Consider the following 20081-nt stretch of genomic DNA (forward strand, 5'->3'; position numbering starts at 1 on the left):
CCATGCACTTTCCCCACAGTAGCCACAGTCCATGCACTTTTCCCACAGTAGCCACAGTCCATGCACTTTCTCCACAGTAGCCACCAGCCATGCACTTTTCCCACAGTAGCCACAGTCCATGCACTTTCCCCACAGCAGCCACAGCTCATGCCGTTTCTCCACAGTAGCCACTGTCCATGCTATTTCTCCACAGTAGCCACAGTCCATGCTATTTCTCAACAGTAGCCACAGTCCATGCTATTTCTCCACAGTAGCCACAGTCCATGCAATTTCTCCACAGTAGCCACAGTCCATGCAATTTCTCCACAGTAGCCACAGTCCATGCAATTTCTCCACAGTAGCCACAGTCCATGCACTTTCTCCACAGAACCCACAGTCCATGCACTTTCCCCACAGTAGCCACTGTCCATGCTATTTCTCCACAGTAGCCACAGTCCATGCTATTTCTCCACAGTAGCCACAGTCCATGCACTTTCTCCACAGCACCCACAGTCCATGCACTTTCTCAACAGTAGCCATATTCCATGCATTTTACCCACAGTAGCCACAGTCCATGCACTTTTCCCACAGTAGCCACAGTCCATGCACTTTCTCCACAGTAGCCACCAGCCATGCACTTTTCCCACAGTAGCCACAGTCCATGCACTTTCCCCACAGCAGCCACAGCTCATGCAGTTTCTCCACAGTAGCCACAGTTCATGCACTTTCTTTACAGTAACAACAGTCCATGAACTTTCTGCACAGCAGCCACAGTCCATACACTTTTTCCACAGTAGCCACCAGCCATGCACTTTTCCCACAGTAGCCACAGTCCATGCAATTTCTCCACAGTAGCCACAGTCCATACAATTTCTCCACAGTAGCCACAAATCATGCACTTTCTCCACAGAACCCACAGTCCATGCACTTTCCCCACAGTAGCCACTGTCCATGCTATTTCTCCACAGTAGCCACAGTCCATGCTATTTCTCCACAGTAGCCACAGTCCATGCACTTTCTCCACAGCACCCACAGTCCATGCACTTTCCCCACAGTAGCCACTGTCCATGCTATTTCCCCACAGTAGCCACAGTCCATGCAATTTATCCACAGTAGCCACAGTCCATGCAATTTCTCCACAGTAGCCACAGTCCATGCAATTTCTCCACAGTAGCCACAGTCCATGTACTTTCTCCACAGCACCCACAGCCCATGCACTTTCTCCACAGCACCCACAGACCATGCACTTTCCCCACAGTAGCCACTGTCCATGCTATTTCTCCACAGTAGCCACTGTCCATTCTATTTCTCCACAGTAGCCACAGTCCATGCAATTCCTCAACAGTAGCCACAGTCCATGCACTTTCTCAACAGTAGCCACAGTCCATGCACTTTCTCAACAGTAGCCATATTCCATGCACTTTCCCCACAGTAGCCACAGTCCATGCACTTTTCCCACAGTAGCCACAGTCCATGCACTTTCTCCACAGTAGCCACCAGCCATGCACTTTTCCCACAGTAGCCACAGTCCATGCACTTTCCCCACAGCAGCCACAGCTCATGCAGTTTCTCCACAGTAGCCACAGTTCATGCACTTTCTTTACAGTAACAACAGTCCATGAACTTTCTCCACAGCAGCCACAGTCCATACACTTTTTCCACAGTAGCCACCAGCCATGCACTTTTCCCACAGTAGCCACAGTCCATGCACTTTCCCCACAGCAGCCACAGCTCATGCAGTTTTTCCACAGTAGCCACAGTTCATGCACTTTCTTTACAGTAGCAACAGTCCATGAACTTTCTCCACAGCAGCCACAGTGCATACACTTTTTCCACAGTAGCCACCAGCCATGCACTTTTCCCACAGTAGCCACAGTCCATGCACTTTCCCCACAGCAGCCACAGCTCATGCAGTTTCTCCACAGTAGCCACAGTTCATGCACTTTCTTTACAGTAGCAACAGTCCATGAACTTTCTCCACAACAGCCACAGTCTATACACTTTTTCCACAGTAGCCACCAGCCATGCACTTTTCCCACAGTAGCCACAGTCCATGCACTTTCCCCACAGCAGCCACAGCTCATGCAGTTTCTCCACAATAGCCACAGTTCATGCACTTTCCTTATGGCCCATACTCACGAGGGACAATTGTCGCCGCAACACGCAGGTCGCGCGTGTTGCGGCGACAGGTCGCCCGTGAGTATGGGCCGCGCGCACCCCGAACTGTCGCCCGAAACCGGCGCGCACCCCGAACTGTCGCCCGTCGCTGATGTCGCCAGGCGATTGAAATGTTTAATCGCCTGGCGACAGTCGCTGCCGCAACTCCGCCGCAGCTGTCGCTAGTCCGCGTGAGTACGCGGACTAGCGACAGCAACCTCCATTGAGGTACGCAGATCTTCCGGCGGGGGGAGGAGGAACGTCGGCGACAGCTTCCGTCGCGCCGCTGGTCCCTCTTCCGCGTGTGTACGCAGAGGGACCTGGCGAGGAGCTGTCGCCGGCCTGTCGCCCACACGCTCACGTGTGCTGGCGACAGGCCACTTTTGCTGCCCGTGAGTATGGGCCATTACAGTAGCAACAGTCCATGAACTTTCTCCACAGCAGCCACAGTCCATACACTTTTTCCACAGTAGCCACACATGCTAAGAAATTGTGTAATTTGTGGGTGGGAGGGGCCTCATAGTATGACATAGTATGGTCTGAATTAGATACTCTGCCTCAACATGTGCCACCAAGCCAGCCTGCCATAGAGAGGAGAGGTAAAGATAGAAGTAGTGCAGTGCCAACCACAGTGAGGCTAATCAGAGCTGTCATGATGCTTCCCCGTTGCTTAGTACAGAAATCAGCCATTGCAGCATTGAGAAAAAAAAGACGGACCAATCATGATAAGTTTGCCTGACTCTATTCACTTTGAAATATACAGTTGAGGTCCACTAAGTTAAGGCTTTCCAGGAAAGGGTGTGGATTCACAGGATTATGGTGTCAAGATTATATCAATTCATGCCTTGCACTGATGATGACCAATTTAAGCCTGAAACAGCTGTCTGCAAATTGCATTAGTATGGTTCTGTAAAATGAATAGGATATTGGCACACTGTAACCCAGCAGTTTTGGATGTGTGCTTGGTTTTACTGTACTGTTGGTTTTAAGTAGATGATTTGCATATTCACTCACTGAGCAGAAGTAATGCATTGTGGGAATTCCTTCTTGCTCCCATAAAGACAAATTATTGCAAAGACCTTTTATGTTAAGAATTTTATATTTAACTTACTGGTACCTTTTTTTTTTCTACAGTACAGGGGCTTTTGGGCTCCTTTCATTCCCTTACAAAATCCTAGCGATTCTGGTTCGGCATCACTTAACCAGGTAGTCTGTAAAACTGTCTGTGAGAGAAAATGAAGCATTACTTTAGAGGCTGGTACTTTGGGAAAAATAGATTGCTGTGTGTGAACAGTGACATATTGTCCAAAACAGCTGAGGTGAGTCAAGTGCAGGACAAGAAAAATGACACAGTTGGGATCATTTAAACCAGCGCCGCTCCAAAGCATTTCTCTTCCATTTCTTGCCATGGATGAGGCACAATAGAAAAGCACCTCTTAACTAAATCCAGTATTGGTTCATACTTATATATCGTCTTTACTAATTGCATGCATACAGTGTCCTGTGGTAATGTTTATTACTGTACTGTTTTTACAATAAAAAGAGAAAGAGGTTCTATGGTAAGAAATATAATGATAAAAATATATAGCAAGTCTAACGATTCATTAGAAAAATACCATATACACTGGGTTGGCTGGGCGCAGACGCTCGCTAGTCCTGGCACGAAAATTGCATTGGATTGATAGTTCTTTGTTTACAGTTTGAATTTGAGTTTTTAGTTGTGTTCCTTTTACTTTTTCCTCTTTTTTTTATTGATCACTCGTAATACGGGATTTTGACTATTGCTCTGCCATGTTCTTACTTGCTACAAGTCAACTTTTGTACTATTGGCAGATTTTTGGCTCTGTAACGTACACTGTATTTTACATTATGCAGGAGAACAGAGGCGCCAAAATGATAAAAGGAAGCTAAATGAGCTTAAAAACCAAATTCTTGGTAAATAGAGGAGGTAGTGGTGGACTTACCTCCTCCAAGTAGACACACAACGACTGTAGTAAAGACAGTCAATATATTTTATTTATAAGCTCCAAATATGCAACGCGTTTCGCAGGTTTGATCCCGCTTCATCAGGCAATAACAACGGAGCAATAGCATATGTGGTCAGTAGAAGAGCCAGGCACCTCTGGCTTCTGTATTTTACATGTATGCTATTGTTGATTGGATGTTTTGTTAAACCTTTCATGAGCAAAAATACGAAATGAAAGAAATAATATAGCAAGTCTAATGCAACCTGTCGAGATATCATTTCCTAGAACGTCTAGTAAGCAATTGTCATTAATGCCGTCCAAATCATCTTGCCGTGGCCGTGTTCTGCCAAGCTGATTATTGTCATTCTGGTCCTCAGCTGTTTGTCAGTACCTGGGAATGAAGAAGTCACATCTGACGTTCAGAGGCTGTAGACTAACTTGCGTCATTGTCATCAAAAAGAGATCAGAACCATTGATTGTTTCCAATTACAACACCTGGTATTTTACTCGTTTATAGCCAAGACTTTTTTTTCATCTGTAGAGATTTGTGAATACAAAGTTGGTTATGGGATGGCAGGCTTATTCCTTCACTGCATTTAAAGAGGAACTGTAACCAAAGATTGAACCTCATCCCAATCAGTAGCTGATACCCCCTTTCCCCACAAGAAATATTTACCTTTTCTCGAATAGATCATCAGGGGGGTCTGTATGGCTGATATTGTGGTGAAACTACTCCCACAGTTTCCTGTCTGTGAACCTGTAATGCTGGGGGGGTCATACTTTCTGACCACCCAGCACAACAAGGCTAAGAGCTGGATAATGGAAGAGGCTACACAGGCTGCCCAGAACTACTGCAGCTCTGGGCTTCCGATATCAGTACAAATAAGACGCAATGGCAGTGCAGTGCGATGCACTGTGCTGCCTTAGCTATAGCAAGCATTCAGACAGATACAAGACAGGACTATAAATTGGAGCGTAACTAGTAGGAACCGCAGCTCACAGTCACGTCCGCAGAGCAAGCAGGCTAATGAAAGTCACCAGCAAGCATCCACACAGGCAAGACTACAGGAAAGAACGTAACTAATAGCAACACAACTATGCTAGCTAAGCGTGGGTGGTCACAATAAGCGCAACCTACCGAAACATGCACAGGAAGAACGTAACTAATAGCAACACAACTATGCTAGCTAAGCACGGATGGTCACAATAAGCGCAACCTACTGAAATGTGCACAGAAAAGAACGTAACTAATAGCAGCACAACTATGCTAGCGTCACGATAAGCGCAACCTACCGAAACGTGCTAAACTGACTAGCTAACACAGTAACTGAGAAATCAACGTAACTCAAATAAAGACAATAACAAACGACTCAACTAATGGATAAATATATATTAGCAAGTCTGCCTATATATTTATCAAGAACTAGCTAAGCACAAGTAATGGTGATTAACAAGACAGACAACAGACACACAAACGGAATGCTCAGCCAATCTAGTTGCTGTTACAGTGACGGCGACATTCACACTGAGATAGACAAGACCAACAGGTAGGAGCGAACTAATGGCAACCGCTGCTATAATACGTCCTCAAGAACAAGGCTAGAAGGAATACTACCAGCCACCAACGTGATGCTGGAAGAATCTAACTATCAGGATCAGAAGGATTTCACTGAGCCCCCGCAGGTCAGCAAACATCCAGCAGACATGACAATACAGAGCAAGGCATTATACATTTTTACAATAACAACTTTCACAGCATAGACCCAACGACAACTCAGAGAGCTGAACGCTATGATGGGCGAGATCTAAAAGGGGAGGCAGACTTTTATGCTGGCATCAGCCAATGGATGCAAGTTAGCAAATCTCCACACAGCTGAATGGAAATCATTCAATCCTGAGCTGGCTTGATTACCATTTGCTAGCTGAAAGACTATCATAACAAATGCATGCAGTACTATGCAACAACATGCATGCAGGAAATCCAGGGCTATCTGGCTGCAGCTCAGCTGTAGTAAGCCATTGGTGGAATGATGACAGCATCCTGAGCTGCCCAGAACTGCAGAGCGATTGCAAATTACAATGCGACTCATTGTGAATGCACAACCGAATGCAGGCTGACAAGCCAGAACTGTCCGTTTGCGGCTCCACCGCAATGGACAGAACACGCCACAGGAGGGATCCTTACAGAACTTTGTTACGTTATGGGAAATAACAGCTGTTTCCAATTGCCAAGCAACCAGTATCTCGCTCAGTGCACATCTACAGTACGTAGATCAATAAAAAAACAACCTTTAAGCCTATCGCATTGTTAGTTTGTGTGGTTAAAAATAGTTGGTGCTGTCTAGTTTTTTTTTCATGTCTGCCAGTAGTAAAGATGTTGACCTGCATGCTGATTGTGGCTCAAACTACATGGCGAATATCAATAATTTCTTGACCTCTTCTATTCTGTTACTTCCCACTTTGCAATGTATTGATTTATTTCCTCCCTTTTTGCTAAAGTTCCTCTTTAAGTTAGAAACACGAGACTCTTTGTACCAGTGTTTATAGACATTTATTAACTGTTTATACAGACCTCAGGGAATCTGTACAGAAATACAATGATTTCCCAATCTGAACATACATTATCACACTGGGCAATGATGATCAGCTGTCTGTACATACCGCAGTGTGGATTTGTGGGTAATGGCATTGATCATTGTATGAAGTTACATTCCTGTCATCTGCAATGATATTTGTTATCGTTATGGGAGGCAGTTTGATGTTGTACAGGCGCCCCCAGTCCTGGGGAGCCAAAGATAGAGGGAAAATGTAACGCTCGGTGAAGCACAGAGAGGTCTGATTACCGGTGATCTGCAGTATCACGGGAAATACAGACGTATACCAGATTATATGTGATCTGCAGTATCACCGATAATCCAATATACTAACTAACCTCTGGTCACCTGAGTAGAGTGTCGTGATTGGTGCAACAGTAATATAGAGGACAAGCCTCAATGCAGCAAGGAGAACTGCACAGATTCCTTCCACAGGTCTGAGCTCTCCAAGACGGGAGGAGTCAGACTGACAGTGGGAAGGAAAGTCCGAAAGTGACACTCAGGCGCAAGTGTCACTAACAGGATGAGGAACCGCCTCCAATCGTGAGGTCGGTTCTCGAGGTCGGACCAGCCAGGTCGTAAACACACGGACAGATTTAGTAGGCAGAGGCGGAGTCTAGGTACAGGCAGGGTTCGGCAACAGGTATCAGAAATATCGGGGTACAAAATCAAGAGGCAGAGGCGGAGTCAAAGTACAGGCAGGGTTCAGCAACGGAGTGTCAGATATATCGAGGTACAAGGTCAGAGTTCAGGAGGATAGTCGAGGCAGGTAAAGGTCATAACAGATAATCACAATCAAACTAGTACTTTAAGCTATCAACAGAATCTAGCTTAGTGTAGGATTACAGCTCCAGCTGGTCCCGGCACACTAACGGATCTGACTAACGGATCTGGGTGCTCCCACGTATGTGAACGCAACGCCAGACGAGGAATGAATGAACAGCCAGCAGTATATATACTAAAAGGTGTCCCCCAGCACCTCCCTGATTGCTGGACCAATGGGGAGTGGAGCTAGAGTCAGCTGACCTGCCTGGTCAGCTGACTCCCTCTTGAGTGTACTAAGTCCTGTCTGAGTGCGCGCGCGCGCGTCACTCTGAACCCTGGGGAACTACGCGTCCCAGCCACGGCAGCCCCGCTCTGCGGTGTCTCCGCAGCGGGGACCTGCCGGCTACCCGCCGCATCCAACGCGGCGGTTTCGCCGCGTTCTGCAGGCTGATGCACGGAGGCAGCCGCCTCATGATGCGAGGAGGCGGCTGCCTCTCCGTGCGAGTAATTGCTGAGTGCGGAAGGAGCCGCCCGCCGCTGGCTCATGGCGGCGGCTCCTCCGCGCTTTCTCACAGAAAAGTATTCAGCCGCAATAGAGGGTATTTTTTTTTTTTTTTGCAGACTGATTCTAATTGTATTACCTCGCAGGAAGAGGCCACCGGGCATTGTTTCAGCAATCAGTAGTTTACAATGGTAGCGGCCACATCTGCTCAATGGCAGACAGGCTGGAAGACCTACTGGCTAGTGGCTAGCAATCTGCAGACAGAATTATCATCTTATGTCCACCCTCTTGAGAAAGATATTTGTGGTTTAAAATGATTGATTTTGTGCATCGTTTGCATCTAATCAGTAGAATAACTTCATAAAACTAAGTTTTAAAAAGCACATTAAAGGGCAGCTGAAGTGAGAAGAATATGGAGGCTGACATACAGTATTTATTTCCTTTTAAAGGACCACGATCGTGAAAAAGGCAAGCAGTTAAAAACTGACAGAACTGACAGGTTTTGGGCCAGTCCATCTCTTAATAGGGGATTCTCGGGATTTTCTTTGTTTTCAAAAGTATTTCCTGAACAGCAGTTGCAAAGTCTAACTGACAAAATAGTGTGCAAGTGATTAGGGAGGTATCTTGCTATTTTGGCAGTTAAACTGCTGTTCAGAAAATGCTGTTGAAAACAACGAAAACCCTGAGAATCGCCTATGAGGAGACGGAGTGGCCCAAAACCTGTCGGTTCTGTCAGATTGTAACTGCCTACTTTTTTCACGATCGTTGTCCTTTATACAATACCAGTTGCCTGGCAGCCCTGCTGATCTACTGGCTACTGGCAGACAAGAAAAAAAAAACTAAACAGCACCGACTGTCATTATTTATTATTAACATTGTGATTAGCTAAAGGGTTGCTTTTTATAGATATATTTATATATATATATATATATATATATATATATATATATATATATATATTTATATATGAACAGAGGGAGATACTGGTTGTTTGGCAGTTGGAAACAGCTGTTATTTCCCACAATGAAACAAGGTTCACAGACAGGAGACTGTGAGGACCTAGGTCCTGACATCACATCGTGGGAGGGGTTTCACCACAATATCAGCCATTCAGACCCCCCTGATGATCTATTTAAGAAAAGGTAAATATTTCTCATGGGAAAAGGGGATTCAGCTACTGATTAGGGTGAAGTTCAATCCTTGGTTAAAGTTCCTGTTTAAGATCCTTTTTTGTCAAGTGGAGAGACAGTGGCACTAGAGACATTACTCTAGGGGGGATAATTCAGTTATGTTCAGTAAAGTTGGTGCTGCTGGTAGCACACGGCAATTTCATCAATACTTATTCCAGGTTAGCAACACAAGTAGCGCAAGTAGAGCAACTCACGTTACCTAGCAAATACATGTGTTGCTAGCATGCCCTGCATTACACTAGCAATGTGCATTACAGTAGTGTGACACGCAGGTATGCTAGCAATGCATGCATTACCTAGGTAATTTGAATTGCACTATTTGAGCAACATTCATTACTGGTGTAAGTATCAATAAAGATGCAGTGCTACCAAACTTAAGAGAAACAATCCACAAAAATGTATTGTTGTCCATAATTTCTTGTCCCCCGGACAACCAGGCTGAACATACTTCAGAAAAAGTTGATTATATTTACCTGGGCATAACTTATATGGGTGGCTTTATAAGAGCAGTGAGATAAGAAGTTGAACTATAAAGCTGCTCGTCTTATGCAGTCAACAAACATGGCTGCCTCCACACTGACATATGCGTCACCAATGCATGTGAAATGTAGCCGTGGTGAATTAGTGCGGCAACTTGAAGACCTGTACTGGCTAGCACTCTCTCCATACAGTTCTGGAGTCCCAGGATTAAATCTTTGTCAAGACTTTTTTTTTGCTTGGAGTTTGCATGTTCTCCCCATGCTTGCTTTGGTTTCCTTTGGGCACTCTGATTTCCTCCAACATACCAAAAATAAACTGGTACGTAAATTAAATTAACCCAACACATAGACTTAGACTATGATGGGGCAGTAGACTAATGCCTTCTACAGATGATAGAGGGTTTTCAGCTGAGGGGGGCCAATCAGTGCCATCCCTACCTAGAATCAAGAGATGGTAGTTGGCACCATCGCGGCATGCTATTGGTGAGGCATACTTCTGTCCCATAATGCTCAGCATGACCTGAAGTTAGAGCAGTGACAACTCTCCTTACCCCACCCTCACTAAAGCTACATACCCATGTTGTGATATTTGAAGCAATTTTCATGCGATTTTTCACACAACGAGTGATTGTTTCCTCAATTTCAGGACATGGGCGCGTGTGCGCAATGAAGCGGGTGAGGTTTTGTGACGCACAGCAATTACGACCATCACAGTGGATCAGAACTTTAAGATCCCTGACAACTCCAGTGAAAAGTGACACAATCGTTTGACCTCTCGTTCGTGCCTGTCATGTGCCGTTGCTTGCTCCCATGGGTAGGAAGATGGATTAGGGAACGCTCACTCGTATCACGACGCTGAGTGTTCCCCAATTTATCTACCAGTGAGTACAGGCCATAACAGAACAAGCCTTGTGACTCCTCTATTTAGCACATGGTGTCTAGAACTGTTGACCTAGGGATCAGGTACCAATCCCTGTGGGGAACATTTGTTAAGCGTATGTACCTCACTTCTGACTATGGTTGGGAGGAGTTTCTGAGCTTAGCTGAGGAAAAGCTTGGGATATGATAATTTGCTGTGTTAAGTGCACAATATGAATGTGTAATAACAGTTCCACTTTTAAATGATGTATCTCCTCCTATAACAGACTACTTTATTTATAGAGGTAACAGGAAATCTTTGTAAATGAAATCTATGTACTGAATCCTATATCGGCATCCCTGGAAAGTTAATGCTTCTCTGTTTCTTTATGTGTGAACTCAGCCCAGTGGACTTCCCACAGTTATTATTTAATATCCATCTTGATTTCACGTAGCTCTAAGCAGTACAAACACAATGTGGTTTGGATATATAAGCTCATACGGGAGGTAATGCCTCCCCAGTGTAAAATATATGATACTGCCAGTTACTGTGGAATTCTGTTGCCATTCGAATTTGGGAGGCCACAGGCAGGGCTTAATAGAGTTACAGAGCTATGAGGTGATTATTTTATAAATCATTCCTGTCACAGGGATAAACTGTACTTTGAATGGATAGTTTCATGTGATGTTCCTTCAGTACTTGTTGTACAGTACATACTATGGCAAGGAAGGTTTATGAACCCGGTACGAAAGTATTGGCATCTCAGCCACCTTCCTACTTGCCTAAGTACATATTTCAGAAAAACCATAAAATATAAATGGGGGGGGGGGGGGTTAGCCCTAAAGTAGATATAACTTGTCCATTGTTCTAAATTAGAATGGGGAAATAACCTGCCACCCTGGTCTCCTATCTCTGTCAGTAACCTTCAAAGGTTACAGCGCATGGCAGTTTTACCAGTACTCATGCAAGTTATGTAGCAAGTGTTGCACAAGTAATGCAACTTACGTAATGAGCACATTGCTAGTATATCACATGCTATGTAGCTTGCATAAGTACCTGTACAATTGCAGTGCAGTACCTGCACACTGCAATCTTACTGCTGTTTAGTGAATATGCCCCAATGCGAATTGTTGTTGACAAACCAAAAAAGCCATAGCATTGAGCAAACTATGACAAGTACAGTCTTACCTTCCTAAAACAGAAGGAGGTACTTAGCATCACATGACCAAGAGGTTATACCCATAATGCATCTCTTCTGGACTGTGAATGAATGTATAAATAATTCCTTTATGTGCAAACGTTACATCCAAAAACCACTGGTTTATAGCACGCCTGTAGATTATTAACGTAGCTTATTAACTTTAAAGAGTCATGTATTTGAACTTGCAGACAGCTGTTTCAGATGTTTTTCAGCCTTCATTAGCACAAGGTATGAATTGATATGGCTCTGTGGTAGGACTTGGAAGGCAGAGGTGTTGTAATGGGGCAAAATGAACCAAAAAGACCCGTACCGAAAATGCTATGCTATGTAAAATGTTGCCTTCTCAAATCGTAACATATTCATATTCACAGGGGGAAGAAAATATTCCCATAATTACATCTTTGAGTAAATATGTAATTCATTGCTTTGTCTCTGTAAAATGCCAGGCATACACATAGAATTGTACACCTATTGAGTACCGTATTCATGTTAGGGCAGAGACACACTGCAGAGCACTTTTCGATCGTTTTTAATTTTTGAAAACCTGCTCCCATTGGATTGCATTGAAATCATGGCGATTGCAATTTTTAAAAATAGTAGCAATTTTGGTGTGATTTTACTGTGATTTTAATGCAAGTCAGTGGGAGTGTGTTTTTAAAAATGAAAGTGGACCGGAATGTGCTCTGCAGTGTGTCTCTGCTCTCAGTCTGGCTTTTAAGGGACATGAAGGAAGGATGTGTGTATTTAGTCACAGTCCTGAAGGGGTGTATTATGTGGCAATCTTCTTGCTGATTTGAATAACAATACTTGCTGATAGCAGTATCAGTCCACCTGAGTAGGTATTCCAGAACAGGTCAAGATTGGTGAAGGACCTCAGGATCACTCCTCTTCACAAGATAATCATATAAACACCCTGAGGTGAGATCTCTAATAAATATAGTATAGTGGTTGGAGTAAGGCAGACAATGATCTCTGATCAGATTTTATCAGAGAGAGATCTGTCTCTTGTTCAAATCTGCCCATACATTGCCAGATGGTGACTCCCAAAAATGTAAGGCTGGAAACTCTCTACACAGCTTTTGCATTAATCAGTATCGGTATGATTGGTCTTTTTGGTCGTCCTAAAGACAAGAATAACTTCTTTGGTCTTATATTGTGTTTAATGACAGGTTGTTAACACACAGGGAAGACATTAGGAACCTGACTGCATGGTGTGACACCATGCAGTCAGGTTCCAAATGTCTTCCCTGTGTGCATCGTCCTCGTTGTCTGATATAAACCCAATGACAGTTGTATCATCTGCAAATTTATCAATTATGTTTGAGTTATATGGATAGGTTGGCAGTCATGGGTGACAACTGCATAGAGGAGAGGGCTTAATACACTGCCCTGTGGCACGCCAGTGCTCAGGGTAAGGGTGGAGGATGGGTTTTGTTCCTAACCTGACAGCTTGAGGGCAATTTGTAAGACAGTCCATTAACCAGTTACATATGGAATGAGCAAGACCTAGTACATAGAGTTTGTTGGTCAGCTGGCTAAGTACGACGATGTTAAATGCCAAACTGCAGTCAACGAAGAGCAGCCTGACATAGGTGTTGGGTTTTTCTAGGTGTGAGAGGGCAGTATGGAGAGCTACACAGATAGCGTCCTCAGTCCATCTATTTGTTCAGTAGGCAAACTGGTGTTAATCTTGATTTCCTGGGATGGAGTCTTTGATGTGTGTGGCTACCAATCATTAAAAGCACTTGACGATGACAGGGGTGAGAGCAACCTGTCGATAGTGATTAAGAAGGTTATCCTAGGATTATCCTAGGATTTTTTGAACTGGCACAATGGTTGTGGATTTCAGACATGAGGGGACTACGGTACACCCAAGGAGATAGAGAGGTTGAATAATTGTGTAAATACTTCTGCTAGTTGGGAAACAGTACTGTCCTAATGGAGTACATAAGAATAACTTATAAAATTGTTTTGTCATGGCTTTCATTGAATTTACTGCTTGATTATGTAACTATCATTACATGTTCAGTTTCTATTATCCAGTTTAAAATAAGGGCAGTTCAAAGCATAAAGCAAAAAAATCTACTTTGGTCTGGAGATAGAAAGAACTCTCAAGAGGCCACTCCAAATAATGTGGAAGGACAAAAAAATAATCTTAATTAAAAAGCTGCTTTTTTTTAGCCATTAAGATCTGAAGTTCACATTCATAATTAGTTATTCACTAACGTAACAGCTTATAAAGGCTATTTTCAAGGAAAATATACATCTTTATTAAGACCATGTCAACATGTTTTTTTTTTAAATAAAATAATCAACATATACCGTAAATTTTGCTTCATATTATTATTACTACTCATTTATATAGTGCTGCCATCTTCCTCTGAACCATATTGTACACTGGGCCATATTCACAGTAAAGTTCAGTAAAGTTTGTTGTGATTGAAAGACAGTTTTATTGTTACTTACACTGACAAGCTAGATCATGTTGCACAATTAGTGCACAATTAGTGTGACCAATGTTGCCTTAGTAACGTTGTGAGAGTTGAGCACATCGTGAGAATTGTGAGAATGCTGCAGGCAACACGTTTTGCAATTGCTGTTAATCGTGAAACGCCCGTGATCGGTGGCAGTAGTGGCAGTGAGATCACGGCCATATAATTATGATTGCGCTAGCGCTTCGTTGATTAGCGGGAATCACCCGCTAATTGCCCTAGTGGGAATGGGCAGTGGGAAGCCAGTTTATCTCACTTCAGGAGTGTACAGTGTTAACTGCAGCCAAAAGCTTTTTCATACAAGCAAGTGAAAACGGCGTTCAAAGACTAAATATTTTTTTTCAGGAAGGGATACCATATACAGCAATTGACAATTAAAGTAAGGCACTGTCAATGACACTTGTCAAAGTTACACACATGGCAACTGGACAATTCACATGTTCGGAAATGAGAGGTATACTGTTACCGGTATTAACATAATCCTGGCTCAGCAAAGTTGCACTAATAACAGCTTGATTAGAATGCTAGTGGTATTGGTGAGAGAAATAATAGCAATTGTACAAATATAAATCCAAATTGTTTTATAGCTGTTTCCTTGGACCAATGTAGGCTGCAGAACACAACTAAGATTATCCAGAAGAACTGTTTCTTGGGAGTCAAAGGTCTAATATTAGTGGAACCCACCAAGGATCCACAGACATGAGATATTTGCCTGATCCTTATGAAACCAGCTACATCGGGGGTCTGTTATGTCATGTGTATCGGTGCATGCAAGGAATAGCTCTCAAATATGTTGTAATCTATGGGCTTGCTTTAATTGAGCAAGCAGCTCAGACATAACTGACATATCCAGTATTTTCTCTGCCTTTAGACCAAGAGAAAGAGTGCTGCATCAGTTTGATGTATTTCTTATCCTCTTTAATAATCTTTCAATAACACATCCTTACATTTCTCTGCTTTTCTTCTTAGGCATTTCTTCACCGAATGATGCAATACGCAGCTTCCAAAGCTGATAAAAATGTCACGGAGGAAACTGTAAAGGTTAGTTTGGAAATCATGATGCCTTCATTGCTTTTTTCTTTAGTATGTGCAGCTGTTTTGTCTTCTACAATAACATTGTTTGGAAAACACACAAAAGGAGTCTCTGTCATGGTTTGTTAGTCTGAAGCCCTCAGTTTAAAGTGTACCCGAGGAGACATGTGACATGATAAACATGAGTATGAACAGTGAAAAACATATTAATAACCAGGCTGTTTTACATATTTTATTTTGCTGCCTGAAAGAGTTAATTTCTAGGCATGGAAGTGACAGCTTCTGTCTTGTCGGTACCTTGTTGGGAATATAGTAAACATCATTGTTAAGTAAATTACAGCCATAAAAGTTTTCCTGGCAGAATACAACTTCTGAGAACAGAGGTAGATGGGAAAAGGTCAACGGTTCATGTATTTTTATTTAGTGACACTAAATAGGCTGCCTCTAAGCAGAGACAACAAATCATTCAATCTACTTTGTACATGTTTAAATATAAAATAAAACCATGGGATATCTAAAAGTAATTTTTAAAAGTAGTGGGAAAAATACAATTGTTTATCTCAGCAGTTTATTTTCACCTCAGCTTTATTTTAACTTGAGGCCTACAGTAAGTTATGCATTTCTTCAAATATTCCGAAGTTGGGTTTCAAAGTTGAAATGGAACATTGTGTTTTCTTATTAATTCACTTACACAGGGCTGAACTTCAGAGTATATGGTGAAGCATTGACATCACTTCCTGTTTCTCAGTACCCACCACAACTGTACATACTTAAAGTGGACCTAAAGCCGGGGGAAAAAAATGAGATTAACTCACCTGGGGCTTCCCTCAGCCCCCTGCAGCCGATCGGTGCCCTCGCAGCCCCGCTCTGACGCTCCAGGACCCGCCGGCGAGCACTTCCGGTTAAGCCGTCACCGGCCGACAGGCATGGGAACGCGAGTGATTGTTCGCGTTCCCAGCCTGTATATCGCCCCCTATGCTGCTATTGCGGCCTCCTGGTGACGGCCAAACCGGAAGTGCTCGCCGGTGGGTCCTGGAGCATCAGAGCGGGGCTGCGAGGGCACTGATCGGCTGCAGGGGGCTGAGGGAAGCCCCAGGTGAGTTAATCTCATTTTTTTCCCCGGCTTTAGGTTCACTGTAGAGTCAGCTCACTCCAACAAGACCATGAATTTCTTTTACCTATTTTTTTTCTTAGAGATCACATTATTAGTTTTGTTAACAAAAGACATATGTCCATCATGTCCAACCAATATTACAAATTCTACATCCTCAGAACTGCCAGAAGAAAAAGTTTAAAAGCCCTTGAGAAATCTGGAACAAATTGCTTTAAAGGCAGCAAACTCTTTTAGGACTTTTTATGGTAATATGAAAAATATTTATTGCACCAAAGAAACACTTAGGGTAAATTTTGTGCACAGCCACAACATTTAAAACAACACAGTTAAAAATGCTGATTGAGTGAGCGCTCCTCACAAATAAACCACTGATCGCCTGAAGGGTTATGCCTATTGGATCCTCTTGTTAGGAGCCGTAGCTGGCTCAAGTCTATGGTGTCTGCGCTATGCAGCTTACGTCAGCATTCCCTAGTGTGTGTGTGTGGCAACACCTCACCTTTCTCCAAGGAAATGACTGCTTGTTTGTGGCTGCATGCATTACAACATTACATTACAACAACTCTCATATCGCTGAGGGAGCCAGGTGTTGGGCCGGCCAGCCGTCTCATCTGTGCTATCCCACCGACCACCTTGGTCCATCAGAGCTGGGCTGTGTGCAATGTGCTGGCTCCCAGCGTCCCAGGTCACATGAGCACTCACTCACTCAGCTGCCAGCCCCACCCGCTGACGTGTTTCGCTCTGCCCACCGAGGCTTGAGAGAGACCCCATCTGTTTTGAGAAAGCCTCGGTGGAATAGGAAAAACTGTGCAACAGTAGCTTTGCTAGTTTTATTCATTTTGATCAAATCTACTGTAAATCTTCTTCTCCACTCAAGATCAGTGGATGTCTTTCGGGTCTACTCAACTAAAAACATGATCAGAAAGTTTTGCTCCAAATCCATTGTTTTTAAATTTTTGGGGAAGTACAAAGGCATGTAAGACAGCGGGAGCTGGGGTATTGCAAGGATGTTGAATTATAGTATTTGTTTAACCACTTGTAGGATACATGTAAACCACAATCTCAATTTATTACAAATGCAAACCATGTTTTATAATACAATAAACTGTCCAGGGCTGGATTTACCATTAGGCACTGTAGGCACGTCCCTACAGACGCTTGATGATAGAAAGGAGGCTCACTCTGCTCCACAAGTGCCTCCCTCCTTCTTTCCCTATGCAGAGTCCTGAGCAAAAATTAGAGGTTACCCTCCCAGCTCTCAGCATTTCACTGACAAGTGTTCTCTTCAGTTAGGGGCACCGCTAGAAAATTAATACTGAGGTTCCTCTAGCTACCTAATACTTGGGGCACCTCTAGCTACTTAACATTGAGGGTACTTCTGGCTGCCTAATTGTAAGGAAACGCGGAAAGGCCGCCGTCTCTCGAAGTGAGGCGGCTGTTTCCGCGTCCAGCATGGCGTCACAGCGCGGAAAAAACGCTGCATGCCGCATAGGCAGTGCGGCGAAATCCGCATTGGTAACGGCGGAATCCGCATCAGAGGTGGCCCCCGCACTAGATACATTGCATGACAGTACTGGTGTGGCTGGGACTGATAGTCCACCAAGATTCAGACTTACACGCGCGCGAGCACAGAGGCAGAGTTTAAATAGCAGTTAGAAGGGACTCGGCTGACCAGCTGGGTCAGCTGACAAATTCCACTGCTCTCATTGGACCAGCAATTAGGGAGGTCCTGGAAAGGTCCTAGAGTATATATATTGCTGGTTGTTCACTTGCTCTTTGTCTGGCGTGCGATCACATATGTGGGAGCACCCAGATCCATAGTCAGATCCGCAAGTGTGCCGGGACCAGCTGGAGCTGTAATCCTACACTTAGCTAGATTCTGTTGATAGCTAAAGTACTAGTTTGATTGTGATTATCTGTTATGACTTTTGCCTGCCTTGATTACCCTTCTGAACTCTGATCTTGTACCTCGATATTTCTGATACTCTGTTGCCGAACCCCGGCTCGTTCCTTGACTCTGCTTCTGCCTCCTGATTTTGTACCCCGCTATATCTGATACCCTGTTGCTGAACCCTTCCTGTACTTTGACTCCGCCTTTGCCTCCTGATCTTGTACTTTATCTGTCCGTGTGTGTACGACCTGGCTTATCCGACCTCGAGAACCGACCTTACTGTTAGAGGCGGTTCCTCACTCTGTTAGTAATCCTTCCTCCTGAAGGTTACTTCCAGTCTGTCCTTCCTACTGTCAGTCTGACTCCTCCCGTCTTGGAGAGCTCAGGTCTGCGGAAGGAATCTGTGCAGTACTCCTTGCTGCACTGAGGCCTAGTCCTCTAAGTGTTACTGTTACACCTAACACTACACTCTACTCAGGTGAACCGAGGTTAGCTAGTATATCGGATTATCAGTGATACTGCAGATCACGTATAATCTGGTATACATCTGTATTCCCAGTGATTCTGCAGATCGCTGGTAATCAGATCCTCTCTGTGCTTCACCGATCGTTACACTAATACTAAAGGGCACCTTTAACTACCCATGACAGGCAAAGGAGGTTGGGGAGAAGTGATCGCTGTGCCTGCCAGCACACTGGGAGTGCAGTTTGGTGGGGGTTTGTAGGCTCATGAAGGGCAGAGTTTAGGGTGCCAGGACATCTGTGCCTATAAGCTCCTGTGATGTAAATCCGGGCTTGAAACAGTCCACATTATTAGCACAATGTTTTTTATGGAACACTGCATAGATGGAGAGAGGTCCACTGGTGTGTGATCCACAGGGTACGTGACAAAAATGCAGGGAAATATGTGCACACTATCTACGTCAATGATGAACAAATGGCACTTTCACAAATAGTGAAATTATCTCATAGGAAAGAAAAGGAGGGCTTGTTTTCCAACCTTATAGTACAACAATATCATCACACAAACAAGGTTATAAAAATGAATATCTCTTTTATGGCAGCACAGTATATAGACTCTGAACACACTGTTCTACATAAGATCTATCATATGACACTACTGCAATAAACTGCTTCTAATATTAGTTTGCATGGAAAGTTTAGTATCTAGAAAGCTATCTTGCTTTTATGTTGTGCAATAAATGTATATCCATAGTGATGAGGAGGGGAGGGGAGCAGGAAGAGGTCGGCACTACAGTACACTAAGCGTAGGAGAGGGATCTTGGCAGAAGCTACAGCCTCTTTTCCACATAGGCAGCGTGCTCTGGCTTGTATATAGGATCAATGGAGAATGGCTAGAGAAATGCACATAAGTCGGCACTGCTGACAATTCGTGTTTTATTCTTCACAAGTGGCATACATTGGGCTTGATTCACAAAGCGGTGCAAAGTGTTTGCACGCCTGTGAAAAGCCCTTTATCACGCCTAAACTCAGTTAAGGCGTGATAAGAAGAAACTCGCGCGATCTCCCGCGCGCAAAGTTTTGCGCGCGTAGCGCACCGCGCTGCGCGCGCAGTGTACCGTGCTTCGCGCGCAGCGTCCATTGAGCCCTATAGGACTTTGCGCGCGCGGCGTGGTGCGCTACGCGCGCAAAACTTTGCGCGCGGGAGCTTCGCGCGAAGAGCAGCACAAATCGGTGATAACTCAGCTTTGCACGGCTTATCACGCCTAAAGTCTTTTAGGCGTGATAACTGAGTTATCACCGCTTTGTGAATCAGGGCCATTGTAAGGTTCATAGATAGAACAAAGGTTGAACATACCATATTGCTGGAGGCTGTGAGCTGGTGGTGGGTGCAGGGCACAG

At 44.1% G+C, this 20081-nt stretch overlaps 1 protein-coding gene across 1 annotated transcript in view; it reads left to right on the plus strand.

The window, feature by feature from the left end:
* PREX2 (phosphatidylinositol-3,4,5-trisphosphate dependent Rac exchange factor 2) overlaps positions 1-20081 on the plus strand; it is a 415237-nt gene that overhangs the window by 62581 nt on the left and 332575 nt on the right. Inside the window, exon 2 of the mRNA XM_068237470.1 lies at positions 15155-15226. Within this exon, the coding sequence (XP_068093571.1) occupies positions 15155-15226 (72 nt within the window). The remainder of the gene's footprint in view (positions 1-15154; positions 15227-20081) is intronic.

The sequence above is a fragment of the Hyperolius riggenbachi genome, chromosome 5 (genome assembly GCF_040937935.1).
Source record: "Hyperolius riggenbachi isolate aHypRig1 chromosome 5, aHypRig1.pri, whole genome shotgun sequence".
Lineage (NCBI taxonomy): Eukaryota > Metazoa > Chordata > Amphibia > Anura > Hyperoliidae > Hyperolius > Hyperolius riggenbachi.